Here is a 15,847-nt window from a genome sequence, read left to right on the forward strand (position 1 = left end):
CAATAATTGATCAAGAATATACTTTGTAGGGATATTAATTATTATTACCACTACTCTTTCATGTCTCCTTCCATTTCTTATTTGTCTTTAAATACTATTCCAATCTCAAACGAAAGGTTGTTTTGTCTCTTTTCTCTTTCTTCTTCATCTCCATCTTCATCTTCATCATCCTCTCATTTCTGTTCTTTTTTTCTCTGTTCGATTCATTGCTTTTCTATACCATAAACATTAATGTAAGAAGTGTTCGGATCTTTATATTGTTGTGTTGAATTCGAGCATGACTACAAGATTCAAAGGGCTTTATCACAAGAGCTTCAAGTGTTTCTCCGACATTTTTGGTAATTGGATTAGAATTCTAGTCTTGTTTAGTTTTATTAAATGGTAATGAATGATCATTAGAATGATAACAATACGGATTAAATGTGGATTTTGTTTTGCAGATGAGGAGGAGGAAGAGATGGAAATTGGATATCCAACAGATGTCCGACACGTCTCACATATTGGTTGGGATAGTTCATCGAGTAGTGCACCTAGTTGGGTAAGACATTTTCTTGCAACAATTTAGAAATTATGGGTTTTTTTTAGAGTTACAACGTTGATAATGTCTCTGTTTTTTTTAATGGTTTTCATTAATTGTTTTTGTAATATCAAANAAAAAAAAAAAAAAAAAAAAAAAAAAAAAGATTACAACGTTGATTGATTCCGGTTAATGGGATTTTGCAGCTACATGAATTCAAGACGAGCAACAATGTTTTAGAGCCAAACTCATCGTGGCCATTTCAAGGCAAGTTCTTTCTATTATTGTTTAACGTTCGGTCAATAAAATAAGCTAATGTATCATTACTCATTGAAACTCATATAAAAAAAAAAGTTTGAGCAGACCATTAGATATATATTACTTAATTGATGAATACATAAAACACTAATATATATGTTTGACAACATAGATTCTAATGAAATGTATTTTTAAAAAATTTATAGATTTGAAATCAGCGATGGAGGCATTTGGAGAAGTTCAAAGCAGCAAAGAGATGGAAAGAGAAACAACAAAACAAAACCTGAAGAAGAAACTCTCTTCAAAAGCTTCTCTATTGTGTAATTCATGGTCACCAAGATTCTCAAGATCAAGCAAGGTCCTTGCTTAATTATTTTTCGTTTCTAATTTCCCATGCCATTGTTTATATAATAATATATGTAGAGAATATAGGTGAGATATCAATCTTAATGCTTCCGTTCAAGATATCAAGTGTGTACAAATTAATACTCATATTGTCTTTGCAATGATATTGGAATGGTTTTACTTTTTTTTTTATCTATGATTATGACTTCTTTTAGTTTAATATGGTTGTGAATGTGATGGGAAAAAAAATTAGTTTGGAAGAAAATCTACTTATTTCACAGTTTCACTACCTCTGTTTATTTACTATTTATGTGTCTTCACAAGTCTATATCCTTTGTTTTTGTCTGCTCATTTTTCATAAAGTGATATTTGGTAAAATTTAGAAGCTTCTGAATTTCTTTTCCATCTTATTTTTCAACAATATAGATGACTTATCGCTATAAGTTTACAACCACTAAAAATTTACTCCCTGTGTCACGTTTTAATAGTTTTTTTTTAGCTAAAACACAAATATTAAAAAACAATAAATCTATTGTCATTAATAAGAACTTAACTAATAGAAGAAAAAAATTATTGCAGAATTCAAATACTCATTAATTATTAGTTTTTTTTTTCTTTTTTGAACAAAGACTCATTAATTAATTATTCGCTTATGCATAAAAACTTGAGAAAATCTAACAAAATAGAACAAACAAAAGTAGTTTAAAATATTTTACAGTAAAACCTCTATAAATTAATAAGGTCGGAACCATGAAATTTTATTAATTTATAGAGGTTTTAATTTATCGATAAATTAATAATTATTAATTTATCGATAAATTAATATTTTATCAATTTATAAAGAGATTTTCTCATTTTCATATTAAAAAAAATCTATTACAAAATAAGATAATTTTGTTATCATTCACATTTTTAAAAAAAAATTCTTAATTTATAATCTTGATTATCGTAATAGGATGACTGTCAATTGTTTAATAGATTATTTAGGTAAAAATGAGAAAGGTTAGAAGTTTAGAGTTTATAAAAAATTGTTATTACTATCCTTCATGGTAATGATGACGTCGCATATAATATTGTGGTATCTTTAAAACTAATTACTAAAGAAGCAATTATCGCATCTATGACTCTTCACAATTTATTGATGAGATTTGAAAATACAACAATGAAAAAATTAGAGATGAGCTCCAACTAAAATGCAAATTCAAGAATAGACAAACAACAATAGAATCATATTTCGCTAGGTTTTCTTAGATATATATATATATATATATATATATGATTATTAATTTATGATATTGATGGGACCATATTCTTACATAGGATTTCTAAAAAAATTATTGTCTTATTATTTTATCGAAATGTGTCATTTTTTTCATCGGTTCAACTCGAGATCGGAAGAATTTATTAATTTATAACGAGTATTAATTTAAAAAATATTAATTGATGGAGGTTCCTACTGTATATGCACATGAGTATAACTTTTTGCAATTGCACTAACCTCCCTTAAACAAAATACAATATATCATTTCGAGTATAGAAAATTTAACACTCCCACAAATAAAAATAACACTCATATTTATTCCACCTTGGAAAACAAGTACGTCACATGATCGAATTCAAGTCAGCTCAACTAGACCAACTTCGAGTCAAATCAGTCTAATCTCTTTCGTTTTAGTTTTATTTTGTCGAGTTACATTAATGTTATTGAAGGCTGGTAACATATTATATTATAAATGTAAGTCTATAAGAGCAACTTCAACGGTGGATGCTAAAAAAAGATTGTTAAGTATGTTTATAATTATAATATTTAGAAATAATGAAGTTAAAAACTTTTTTAAAAAACTGTAAAAGGTATGGTCCAATGGTAAATCATAATTTTGGGTTCTTAATTTTTTAAAAAAAATTATTTTGAAAATTATAATATGTTAAGTACAAAGCCATCATTGATTGATATAAACATCATCCAAAACCCTGGAAGAAAAAAAAACAAAACAACAAGTTAGAAATGTATAAGATCCTGAAGACTTGAGAGCAAGCTTTATATGATCCTGGAGAGCAGAGAATGTCTCGCTGCTGCCTGAAAAATCAAGAGGAAAGTATAAGATTAACAAAAATGATGAAGAAAAACAGGGCATTGGCTAAAATCAGACCCTAGAAAAAAATGAATTATGAAGAGTACTCTTGAGTCTTACAGTTGCAAGGTTTTGACATTTGTATGAGAGACTGGCATCCTACAAAATAAAGCTTGTTTAGCTCCATCAAGTCCAGCTATAAGTCATTTGTATGAAGAGTACTCTCGGTAGTATAACCATCTGCAGTAAAGCTTGTTTAGCTCCATCTAGTCCAGCTGCAATAATTAAGCATAAGTGTGTTTCCACATATTGCATCAAAAAGGGAAACAAGAAGATAAGCATAACAATAACACTCACCAACATCATTCCATTTCACAGATGGCTTCTATCCACTATTGTTGTGTTTACCATCTCTACTAACTTATCATCGTGGACATTTCCAGATTCTTTCACAGGTTTTGGGCTCGCAGGAAACTGAAGCTGAAGATGGAGATTCTACAGTTCTCTACATAATCAACGATCAAAAAGAGAATTTTAGTATACAATTAATGCCTTGAAAAATTCAGTGAAGCAATCAATCCTAAACAGAAACATAGCACTTCAACTGATGTTCTCTACATAATCTTAGATGTCGACACTCCAAAGTCACAGCGAAATCTCCCTGGAACTTGTTTGGTTGAGCCATTCGACTGATGTTTGGAAGACAGGTTCAGGAATATGAGATAACTCAATCATCATCATCATAATCAACCTCTCTCACGTGAGATACCTAGCCACCTAGGTAAGAGAATAATTTTGTTGATTGATTCACACACTAGACAGAAAGGTAAAAGCTCACATTGATCAGCCTGGCCAAATTAGAGTCCTTGAAAATCTCACGCCATGGACATGATACTCCGGAAAGTGCAGTGTCATAGTAATCGAGAAATCTCGTTAGCCGAGACATGGGCACAGGCGGATACTTGTCCTATTGGGAAATTAACAAACCAAACCAAAAAAAATTGGGAAATTTTGATTGATTAAGAAGATGAGAGATTGAGAAGGATTGCATGTACCGGCACTTTGTCCAGGAAATCCGCTAGATCTGAAGGACCCATCTTTGCCGCAACATTCGCAAAAGACACTTCCCAATCAGCCGCACCGTTAGCTAGGTTTCGACTGAGCTTCTTCTGGGGCACGACTTGTTGTTTTCAGCAACCAATCAGATAAAAGCTTCTTCTGGGGCACGACTTGTTCTTCTGAGAGAGGAAGAAAAAAGCTTCGGTCGAGAATTCTATTTTTGTTTCTTTTGTTATTTTCAGCAACCAATCAGAGACCAACACATATGAGATGCTTAATGATCCTAAAAATGCTTAAGTTAGGATCGATTTTAACATTTATAATGTATTTTGATTTATTTTTAATGTAAGCATCTCTTTAAAATCCCTTTAAAATCACCGTTGAACTTGCTCTAACACATGGGAATTCGCCTTGGTGATTTTTAAGCAATTTTGAAGGGATCCTCGAATACATCAGCGCTAAACTCTTCATCTTAAGAAAAGTCCTCCAAGTAACAACAAGCGTTATGTTTTTCACTTGTCATCTCCTTACATCCAAATGCTCAGGTATAGGTTCTAAACGATGGAGAAATTCATCATTCTAGCTCATTGGAGATTGCATATGCGAATTATCATGAATATGGTCATTATATATATTACTTGCTTGTTATTGATGGGCTCGTGGATAGCTATAAATGACATTTCGTTCAGTGACCAGTCAAATTTATACTATTATGTTTACAAGCTCATTAAAAATTCGACAAATAAGCTATAAGTCCGAATAACCATTGGTTACAGAAACCCAAAAAAAAAAACGAATGGTCAATAAAGTCATATATACATGTATTCGTAGACTCGTAGTAGGATCATTGGCTTAAGCGGATATAGTAATGGACACACTTTAAAATCTGGACCAAACATTTTTCTGGCAGATATGATCCAGCCCATATATGTCTATATATTTCTTTAGGAAGAATCGCTTTGTAGATAAAGTAGTCGCAAAGAAGGAACTGAAATGATATTGTTCAGTGACCATAAAATGCAACAACTTATGTAAAAAAGTCTTATATATAGCACATATCTTTTTAATTATTTCTATTTCACTGTTGAATAAAAAGAGAATAGTAGCAACTAGCAAGACATGCATTTTAACCCCAAAAAAAATGATTACAAACTTGTAGAAAATCTGAACAGCGCATACGAAAACGACTTGAGAACCAATATCATTCGTTGGTGGTGTCCAATTTCTCAATGCGGTAAATTTTGTGAACTTAAAATTTATAGTCAATTTTAACAGTAATATTTTTTTTAAAAAATTACTTATCAAATTTCTATTAAAATATAAACACAGATAAAAGTTACTGTTAATTATATTGTAAGAGAAAATCTCTGCAAATGGGGTTGTTTTAGAATTTTTTGTTTCTTAAAATGTACTATTACTATTTTCAAAACGTCATTTGTGTCGTTTCTACAATTTTAACTGAACATTGTGTAAACCATGAACATGAGAACATCATAACAACTCTATTTTGTTACTAATTCATGGTCATTTCAATATCTAATAGTTAAATGAATCAACGACTCATATTTCACGGAGCAAATCGCGCATGCAGGAAAATCCATCAACTGAACAATTTGGACAGCGATGTTTCTGACGATTCGTTGATTTCCCCAATCTTACGAACTTTCCTGCCAAATTTTCCTAGCCGTCGAACATGAACTTAATTTATTACCCGACCTATAAACACACACATATATACATGCAAATGGACACATGTGTTGTATGAATCAGTGTTTGGTGAAGAGAGAGTTTGTCGTGTAATGAGAGTTGCATGTGTTCAACAACTTTGTTATGTTTTGTAATTTTCCTTTTGGGATATTTTCTACGGTGAGAATTCCATTTGCGAGGTCGCATCATTGGCGAAGCGCCCTTTGTACGGCCAACATGTGACCTCCTTTGATTTCAACGGTCCACATTAATACTACATTAACGTTACACATATATAATAATAAATCTAATACTCTAGATCCTGTACCTTTTATTGTCGTTAGCATCGATGACGAATGAAAATGACAAACGATACATCGTGTTGTTCGTGTTATTGCTGCCAAAACGATGATGTATATAAGTTAATTATATTTGCCGTTGGTTTACATTTTACACCTATCTATTTTTCAATGATGATTTTGATAATCCAACGATATAATTCTCATTGAATTATATAGCTCAACTTACAAACTAAACTTTGGCACATGTAAATTACTCATTGACTCTTGATAACTATAGACGGCAAGAATATAAAACCAAAATTGGAATTATTTAAGTCCACAAAGGAGGAGAAAATAAAAATCTCGAATATTGAATATTCTTTTCTGTAATATAGAAAATTTAAAAGCAAATTCAAAACATGAAGGTTTCAGATTTTTATATATTCAGTTTAGTCTTTAAAATTTTGATAAATATCAAGAAAATAGTTGATCAGTACGTGTAGACTATTTCCAAAATTGATCTTTGCTTCTTTAACGTAACGTAACGTAAGACCTTAAGACTAAACACTTGGTTTCTTCGTGGTCATAAATATCAAATTCTGAGAAGAAACAAAAAAAAACTAGATAGTTTTATCAAATTCTTAAACCGGAAATTAAAACCACCTCCCCCATATTTTGACGAATGTACCCATACAATTTAAAACCACAAAACCTAATTACAAAGGGTATTTTCGTATATTCCAGAAAAAAAATCTGAATAACCGTAACTTGTCGTTACAGTCAAAAACGAAACCTTTCCCTCCTCTGTTCTCAATCTCTTCCTATAAATTCTCTTCTTCTTCCTCTTTCACTTTCCCAACTAAACAAACGTCTCTTCTCTCTCTATCTCTCTCTCCCTCTCTTAAACCCACCTTGACACCATCGTCTTCTTGAATTACTCACGAAAATAACACACAATGATCTCTTCAGTTAAACCTACTTCATCTTCCTTCTCCACCGCCTTCTCCGGCGGGGTTAGGCGATCAATTCCAACAAAGCTTCAGTTTTCTCCTTTACACATAATCAAAAACTGCCATAACCAAAGCTTCAACTCCAATGCTGTCTACTCCCATCAAAAGCCTCTACACATTTCATCCGCTTCGAGTTTGAAGCGTGAGGTTAAAGTTCAAGCTTACGAGGCGGATCGATCTCGTCCACTAGACATTAATATCGAGCTTCCCAACGAACAGTCGGCGCAGAAGCTTAAAATCGGAATCTACTTCGCGACTTGGTGGGCACTTAACGTTGTTTTCAACATCTACAACAAGAAAGTCCTCAATGCTTTTCCTTACCCGTGGCTTACTTCGACGTTGTCTCTCGCTTGTGGCTCTCTGATGATGCTTGTCTCTTGGGCTACTAGAATCGCAGATGCTCCTAAAACTGATCTTGATTTCTGGAAAACTCTGTTCCCGGTAAGAATTTAGGTTTCTTGAATACTCTGTTTTCCGGTAAAAGTGATCTGTTTTAGGGTAATTATTTAGTAATTACTCTGTTTTACTGTAAGAATTTAAGTTTTACTCTTGATGACGTGTTCCTAGATGGATTTATAATTTGTGTTATTACGATTCAGAGGTCAAGCTAGTTGTAAACTAAAACACTAGAACAGTATGTTTTGTGATTGTCTGATAGTGAAGAGTATGTTTTGTGATTTATGTTTGCTTCTTTTTTTCCTTCAAGGTCGCTGTAGCACACACGATAGGACATGTGGCAGCAACAGTGAGTATGTCAAAAGTAGCAGTTTCCTTCACACACATCATCAAAAGTGGTGAACCAGCGTTTACTGTATTGGTCTCAAGATTATTCATGGGCGAGACTTTTCCTCTTCCTGTCTATCTCTCTCTCTTACCAATCATCGGAGGGTGCGCTCTCGCTGCTGTTACAGAGCTTAACTTCAACATCACTGGTAAAAAATACTCACAATCCTATAAGATTGATTTTTTTCTTTTGTAACCAATGGGATTTCACATTGTGACAGTTGTTTGATTTATATATGGTCTTATGTGAAAAACTTTGGCAGGGTTTATGGGGGCAATGATATCGAATTTGGCATTTGTTTTTCGGAATATATTTTCCAAGAAAGGGATGAAAGGGAACTCAGTGAGCGGAATGAACTACTACGCTTGCTTATCGATGATGTCTCTTTTGATCCTCACTCCATTTGCTATTGCCGTCGAAGGTCCTCAAATGTGGGCTGCTGTTTGGCAAAATGCTGTTTCTCAAGTCGGACCAAACTTTGTCTGGTAAGAACTAAAAACCAAACGAATACTCTTTTTTTTTGTATTTTGTAAAGATTTATAGACTTCCAACTCAAGTGGCAATGAGTGGATTGGTTAATGTCTCTTGTATAAATTGCAAGAAACTTAACGTTTTGCGTTACATTTTTGGTATTCAACAGGTGGGTAGTGGCACAAAGTGTGTTCTACCATTTGTACAATCAGGTCTCATACATGTCCTTAGACCAGATTTCGCCGTTGACTTTCAGTATCGGTAATACGATGAAGCGGATCTCCGTCATTGTTGCATCGATCATCATTTTCCATACCCCGATTCAACCGGTTAATGCACTCGGTGCTGCCATTGCGATTCTTGGAACTTTCCTCTACTCACAGGTAAATAAGACAAACTTCGTTTCTTGGTTAGCCGCCGAATCACTTGGTGATACTAGGTTAAATATTTGGTTTTAGAGTGAAGAATTTATAGTTATAATGAACTTTTCAGTAACGTTATTCCTCTGTTCCTTTTTAACTCTTGAGCAGGCGAAACAGTAAAATGGTTTAGGCAATTTCTTGGGTTGATCTTGAAAAGAAAGAAAAAAATTACTAACATGAAAGTGGCCAGATAGGAGAGAATATTCGGGTGAGATCAACAACGGAAAGTCCTTTTTTCCCGTCAATGAATGTGAACAAAGTGGAGCTTGAAGTTCATGAGTAGGCATGTTATATGATGAGTGTTTGCTTTTATTTTTTTTATTTTTTTTACATTGTATGTATCTTTATATTAGACTAATTATATATTACAGAATTTATTTATGTGTCTTCTGTTTTTTGTTTGAATGATGGTGATAATAAATAAATCAGAGCAATTTTTTAGTCAGAATTCAGACCAGTTACTGAATTATCTTTGGGATTTTTCTCAGTCATTGCATATATATTACTTAGTGACATCACTTGTGTTGTTGAACAATCCACTCAATCTATTCCTTATAATTTTCTAAGAAATTACATAATTCATTTTTGGGTGTCACTGGTAAAACTTTAGATTTTTAGATAATATTTGATTTGGACTGTTATTGAGATTTTAGCAGTTGAGCAGTGAAGAAGATGAGACCTTAATTTGCTAAGATGCAGGAGACGAACAATGCAGATACATGTGAACAGTGGCGGATCTAGAAGAAAAAATAGTGAAAGAGTGTGACCGAATTGATAGCAAGATCAATTTATTGGTTTATGATTAACAATTCTATTGGTGGAAATATGGGAAAATGGATTATATCTGTAAAATAATACAAAAATGAAACGACAGCGTTTAGTGTAAAAAGAAGTAGTTTGGGAGAGAGTCCCACATCGGAGAGCTGAGAGTTTGATAGTAGTGAAAGATGCATATAAAAGAAGGGTCTTGGTCATTTGTTAAAAATCACGCAGCCATGTGGTGAGCACAAAGCGAACTATTCTTTCGCCTTTTACTAAAGAATACCGTGTGCTCTCCACGCTAAGTGGCATACGCCTATTTTTGGAGGGATCGATCTTCGGGTCGACCCAACATTATTATCAGTTTATAACTTTGAACTCAAATTACGTTGAACTCTTGCCATAGTCAATATATTGTTCATTCTTTGTTTCTTGTATCCAGTAGCCACATTTGAAGATAAATTAGATTTTCGGACTATTTTCATTTCAAAATTCAAATATTATGTTAAAGGTGAATTTGGAAACAAAAAGCTGGAATCTGACAAGAATATTTTGATTTTGAATTTTTCCAAACCAAATCCCAGCATATATTAGGTTGACTTGATCATAGAGATGATATATTTAATAACCAGAGAGGCAGAGAGACGAGTCAACAACAACACACAAAGGAGATAATAGACAATGATCATGAGATAAACTGGCTAACGCCGCAAGCAAGAGATAGAAATGTAAGTTTCGAAAAACACACAACTAAGACTCGTAAGAGTTTCGAGCCCATTCACACAACACGAGATAAACGGTAACCCACACAAAATCCAAGAGCTTTTAGAAACATGTTTCTTAGTATTCCTCTCCTTCATCATCCTCATCGTCACCACCTTCAGCACCGACCTCTTCATAATCCTTCTCCAATGCAGCAAGATCCTCACGAGCCTCAGAGAATTCTCCTTCTTCCATACCCTCACCAACATACCAGTGGACGAAAGCACGTTTTGCGTACATAAGATCAAACTTGTGATCAATACGGGAGAATACCTCAGCAACACTCGTGGAGTTGGAGATCATACAGACAGCTCTCTGCACCTTAGCAAGATCACCTCCTGGGACAACAGTTGGTGGCTGGTAGTTGATACCACACTTGAAACCAGTAGGACACCAGTCAACAAACTGGATTGTGCGCTTGGTCTTGATGGTACCAACAGCTGCATTCACGTCCTTGGGAACAACATCACCACGGTACATCAAACAGCAAGCCATGTATTTCCCGTGACGTGGGTCACACTTGGCCATCATGGAAGAAGGCTCAAAAGCACTGTTCGTGATCTCAGCAACTGAGAGCTGCTCGTGGAAGGCTTTCTCTGCAGAGATGACGGGTGCGTAGGAGGAAAGCATAAAGTGGATTCTTGGGTATGGGACCAAGTTGGTTTGGAATTCAGTGACATCAACATTCAAAGCACCATCAAACCTCAGAGAAGCAGTCAAGGAAGAGATAACCTGAAACCAAATAAATAAAGAGAGTAAACACTAGAAACAAAACAGCAGCAGCAAGATTAGTGTTTAATTGTAGGAGGCTGGTTCTATACCTGAGAGACAAGACGGTTAAGGTTAGTGTAGGTTGGCCTCTCAATGCTTAGGGAACGTCTGCAGATGTCATAGATAGCTTCATTGTCGAGGAGAATAGAGACATCGGTGTGTTCCAAGAGTGAGTGAGTGGAGAGGACACTGTTGTAAGGCTCAACAACAGAGGTAGAGACTTGTGGAGATGGGTAAACTGTGAAACCCAACTTGGACTTTTTACCATAGTCAACAGAGAGTCTCTCAAGAAGGAGAGATCCAAGACCAGATCCAGTCCCTCCACCAACAGCGTTGAAGACAAGGAAACCTTGGAGACCAGTACAGTTATCAGCAAGCTTTCTGATACGGTCCAAGCACAGATCAACAATCTCTTTCCCAACTGAGATAATAAGATTTCAAAAATCAAATTAGTCTAATAGAATCAACAAAAAAAAATACACGGGAGATATAAAAACAAGGGATGAGTGAGTATCTTACTGGTGTAATGACCACGGGCGAAGTTGTTAGCTGCGTCTTCTTTACCGCTGATGAGTTGCTCAGGGTGGAAAAGCTGACGGTAAGTACCAGTTCTGACCTCATCGATCACAGTTGGCTCAAGATCAACAAAGACAGCACGTGGGACGTGTTTCCCTGCACCGGTTTCACTGAAGAAGGTGTTGAAAGCATCGTCACCTCCGCCAACGGTCTTGTCACTCGGCATCTGACCATCAGGCTGTGTAAAATCCACATACAAAAAAAAAAAACCACCACAATCAATAAGAGGATCCAAAGATCCAAGACACAGAATCAAATCGAACCTACATTTTGAAAAAAAAAGAATCGGATCTCGAATCAACCAAGGCGTCGCAATCAAACACAGATCTAACATCTACAAGAGTTGTATCGTTCATCGATCTAAACAGCTAGGTACTATAGATCTGCCATTTAAAATGATGAATCCGAAAAACTTAAGGGACAAATATCTCAGATCTGATCTACATAACACACGAAAACACAAAGATCTGAATGTAGATTAGAGGGAAGAGGAAGAGACGAACCTGAATGCCATGTTCAAGGCAGTAAAGCTCCCAGCAAGCATTTCCGACCTGGATACCAGCTTGACCAATGTGGATCGAGATGCACTCTCTCATCTTCGTTTCGGGGAAGGGTAAGATTTAGAAACTTTGAGATTTTACAGAGAAGAAGAGCGACGAAGGAAGAAGAAGGGCGTTTATGAAGACGCTCTTCTTTTTTTCTAGATCTGAATTTTGTTTTTTTTTTTGATTTCTAGGTTTTCCCCCAAAGGTGTTTGTCTATATTTATAAGCCCAACGTATCCCTCCCATCTGCACGTATATGACACGTGTAAATGGTGTAATTAGGTTGCTGTTAAACCACGTTATGTGTAATTTGGTGTATTTTCTAATTTTGAATTTTGCTCGTTTCGCTTCGTTTGAACGTTTGTTTTTATTTTTGAAAAAAAAAAAACAAAAAAATCCCTTCAATTGTGGGGAATTAAACCGGATCAAATCGATATTTAAAGTAAACCGAAACGATGAGAACTGAACCAAAATCTTCGATTGACGAAGCTTTTGACTGATCTTTGGCGGCTGCACGGCCATTGTTTTTCGTGTTGCCGAGTCTTTTTCGTTCATCATGGCTTCCACTTTCCAGCTTCAGCATGTTTTTTCTAGCTTAATTAATCACTAAATCCTAACTTTTTGTCCAAAAAAAAAAAAAAACAAAACAAAATCCTACTCTTAAAAAAATATATCCTAAATGACGACAAAAAAAAAATGTATCCTAAATTTAAATTAGTTAACCAAAATCTTTAAAATAAATCTGAAAATCCTTAAAAATCTATACTTTTGATGGTATTTTTGGAACATGTGTATTTTTTGACAACAAAACTTGAAAATATGGTATTTTGAGAAATTTATCCTATATCTAAGTCATATCCTATACAAATTTAGCTTTTTTGGTCAAAGTAAAAATGTCTTCATCTCTTCCTGTAAATCAAATAAAAATGTTAAATATTATTTTCATATTACTATACAAATATTAAAAATTGATCTAAGACTTGAAAAAACAAATAAAAAATAATGGGATCTAAATTGAAGGTAACAATTTTTTTTTTCTTTCTGTAAGATAGTAAGATACTATGACGCAAATTACTCAAATGTATTTATTTGTTCTCCAAACTCGGTAGATTACTAATTTTCTAAATCTTTTTTTTTCTATCCAAAACTTCAACATTTTATGTGTACGTTAAATTAAAAAATGTTTACGTTATGTTTCTTTTTGTCCGGTAAACTAGTGGTTAAACATTTTAGATTTGACTCTCTAATCCCGATAAATGGTAATAAGTTGTACAATTTGAAATCTAAGGATATTTTCGTAATTTAGTTATAACCGGTATACGAAAACATTTTAGAGTTTTTTAATGTTTTCAAACCAACACTACGCCGAATATGTGAAAAAATCCTTTTGAGGTACATTTGCATAAATTGTCTTTTGGATTTCTTGTTGTATTTATATTCCGTTCACTAAGGGTCTGCGGCTCCAGAGAGAGTTAGTAAGATGGTGGTTTCAATGTCAACCTCTGCTTAACTTTGCTAGAATGACTATATGTCTCTTAACGGAATGCATTTTTGTAGACAGTCTTTGGAGTTTATTTTGCCTCGCTTTGGTGTGAGATTGTATGGATCACTTTGATGGTCTTTCCGTTTTCCTTTGTACTGAGGGTTTTGTTAGACTTGTTCTAACTTTTTCTATGGGTAAGGGCTTGGTCCCATTTTTTTAGCTTTGGCGACTATTGTGTTGTAGATGCGTTGTTGGAAGGTCAAGTTTTCCTTTGACCCTATCTCCTATCTCTTTAGGTTTTTTCCTCTTAATGTCGTTGTTGTATTCGTCGTTGAGTTCTCAGTTCCGGCTCTTTTGTATGTACCATCCTCCTCTAATGGAATGTAAACAAGGATAGTCTCATTCGTCTCATTACGTGACTATATACTATTTGCTTAGATAACCAAATTAGATGGGCTTCTATTGGATTTTTCAATGTCATAAACTGATACTTTTGGGCTTGTTATGAATGTTCCAATAGTTATGACGGGATAGCCCATTACATGCATGTCATCTGTGCGGTCCGGGTATTTCGTTGGCTGTTTTAAAGACGATTCCGATAAAAATGATGCATGTGTTGTGGGACTTGTGGTCATGTGGCATTCGCATGAACATTATCTCCAACAAACAAATCACAATGAGCGTTTGATTTAACAATGATTAGACGAATAATAATATGAAATTAATATTTTACTAGATTGTGATCTTATTTTCTGTGAAGTTGGTGCGACGACACCCACCAAAAGAAAAAAAGAAAAAACGTAATTCAATTCCAACTTGTGATTCCAATTATTTTGTGCTAATCTTATCGGCGGACGAGATGGAGACATTTATACATATCATATTCGAGAAGATTTGGAAACTGTTGTTGGTCAATTACTAGATAAAGTATTTATTATTTAAGGTTTCGACTTAATCACATAATTTTTGGGGTCTTAAATCAAATAATCTTTTATAATTTTTGGGTGAACTACAACCATCTAAAACTACAATAAATTATCTTTACAACTACACTGAAAAAGGCCCAAGTGCTACGTTCATTTGATTGGACGTGATGGGGAGATCTCACATCTCGTCTCGTCTCGCCTCATTACAAAAACGTTATCTATCGAAGATATGGCAAGACAAACTTACTCAACTCACGGAATCTTATTCTTTTTCGGTTTGGTAACGAAGGGCAAACAACCGACTAGACATCTTTTAATCTTTACTCCTTTTCCAATACCTACCTACTAATACCATCGATTCAAATGACTTTTTTTTTTGTCTTTGTTTTTTAGGATTGTTTTTATTAGGAGGATACTAGAAAGTAAAAACTAACCTCAAGAGAGAGGCTTTGAGACCGTCTCTCTTTTTTTTTTTTTTTTGGGCAAATAAGTTAGAATCAATGTTTTGACGAGATACTTTTTGTGGAGAAAAATTAGAAAACCGAATCAATTTAATAGATGCTTTTTATTTTTCACACATATTAAATAAATAAGTTAAAATTTGATTACAACGTTTTTTGTGATTCATATATAATTTTCTATAACTCTAACCAATAGTATTTACTAAATTCAGTCATTTATCTTGAAATGTAGATTCATCATCAGTAACTATAATAAAAATGCATAGAAAACTTAAAATTTTTAAAATAAAACATCTATCAATTTGAATAGGGACGGAGTATAATTTTCAAAGTATTTGTTAAAAACTCAGTAAGATTCATATTGTAAAATGAAAAACAAAAGAACTAATTGAACTGTTTGACAAAAAAAAAACTAATTGAACTAATAAAGCTTTATGTCTCACCAAGCACCATTTTTGATAAATCGGTTTACCATTCATTGGTTAATCATGGATAGGATAATCCCACATTAATACACCTAATCATGTTAGTTACCATTCTGGGCCATCGTCATCACCTACTCCCTAGCCATGAATAGAAAATGATAAACAAGAAGCAAAAATGGTCCCATAAGCTTTCATTTTTGTCTTTGTTCAAAAAAAAAAAAAAAAAAAAAAAAAA

General features: G+C 33.9%; 3 protein-coding genes and 1 long non-coding RNA gene across 4 annotated transcripts; 2 read left to right on the plus strand and 2 right to left on the minus strand.

The window, feature by feature from the left end:
* On the plus strand, positions 68-1,323 carry LOC104703776 (CRIB domain-containing protein RIC9). Its single transcript, XM_010419852.2, has 4 exons — positions 68-338; positions 441-538; positions 724-784; positions 982-1,323. The coding sequence occupies exons 1-4, from the start codon at positions 278-280 to the stop codon at positions 1,143-1,145; spliced, it is 384 nt and encodes a 127-aa protein (XP_010418154.1). The 5' UTR covers positions 68-277; the 3' UTR covers positions 1,146-1,323.
* LOC104703777 lies at positions 2,983-4,479 on the minus strand. Its single transcript, XR_754244.2, has 4 exons — positions 4,031-4,479; positions 3,550-3,697; positions 3,313-3,467; positions 2,983-3,197 (listed from the first exon to the last, which is right to left on the minus strand). It is a non-coding gene; the product is annotated as an uncharacterized LOC104703777 (long non-coding RNA).
* On the plus strand, positions 7,071-9,374 carry LOC104703778 (glucose-6-phosphate/phosphate translocator 2, chloroplastic-like). The gene is made up of 5 exons (XM_010419853.2): positions 7,071-7,669; positions 7,935-8,160; positions 8,275-8,497; positions 8,653-8,866; positions 9,014-9,374. The coding sequence occupies exons 1-5, from the start codon at positions 7,175-7,177 to the stop codon at positions 9,023-9,025; spliced, it is 1,170 nt and encodes a 389-aa protein (XP_010418155.1). The 5' UTR covers positions 7,071-7,174; the 3' UTR covers positions 9,026-9,374.
* LOC104703779 (tubulin alpha-2 chain) lies at positions 10,253-12,519 on the minus strand. Its single transcript, XM_010419854.2, has 4 exons — positions 12,277-12,519; positions 11,717-11,951; positions 11,248-11,618; positions 10,253-11,158 (listed from the first exon to the last, which is right to left on the minus strand). Exons 1-4 carry the CDS (start codon positions 12,367-12,369, stop codon positions 10,505-10,507), a joined length of 1,353 nt encoding a protein of 450 aa, XP_010418156.1. The 5' UTR covers positions 12,370-12,519; the 3' UTR covers positions 10,253-10,504.

The sequence above is a fragment of the Camelina sativa genome, chromosome 7 (assembly GCF_000633955.1).
Source record: "Camelina sativa cultivar DH55 chromosome 7, Cs, whole genome shotgun sequence".
Classification (NCBI taxonomy): Eukaryota; Viridiplantae; Streptophyta; class Magnoliopsida; order Brassicales; family Brassicaceae; genus Camelina; species Camelina sativa.

Excerpts from the sequence above, each read along its gene's own strand:
- LOC104703778 (XM_010419853.2), top strand. The coding sequence starts at position 7,175 with ATGATCTCTTCAGTTAAACCTACTTCATCTTCCTTCTCCACCGCCTTC. Across the intron at positions 7,670-7,934 it reads TCTGGAAAACTCTGTTCCCG|GTCGCTGTAGCACACACGAT; the intron begins GTAAGAATTTAG and ends TTTTCCTTCAAG. Across the intron at positions 8,161-8,274 it reads GCTTAACTTCAACATCACTG|GGTTTATGGGGGCAATGATA; the intron begins GTAAAAAATACT and ends AAACTTTGGCAG.
- LOC104703776 (XM_010419852.2), top strand. The coding sequence starts at position 278 with ATGACTACAAGATTCAAAGGGCTTTATCACAAGAGCTTCAAGTGTTTC. Across the intron at positions 339-440 it reads GTGTTTCTCCGACATTTTTG|ATGAGGAGGAGGAAGAGATG; the intron begins GTAATTGGATTA and ends TTTGTTTTGCAG. Across the intron at positions 539-723 it reads CGAGTAGTGCACCTAGTTGG|CTACATGAATTCAAGACGAG; the intron begins GTAAGACATTTT and ends GGGATTTTGCAG.
- LOC104703779 (XM_010419854.2), bottom strand. The coding sequence starts at position 12,369 with ATGAGAGAGTGCATCTCGATCCACATTGGTCAAGCTGGTATCCAGGTC. Across the intron at positions 11,952-12,276 it reads GCCTTGAACATGGCATTCAG|CCTGATGGTCAGATGCCGAG; the intron begins GTTCGTCTCTTC and ends GATTTTACACAG. Across the intron at positions 11,619-11,716 it reads CGCCCGTGGTCATTACACCA|TTGGGAAAGAGATTGTTGAT; the intron begins GTAAGATACTCA and ends TTATTATCTCAG.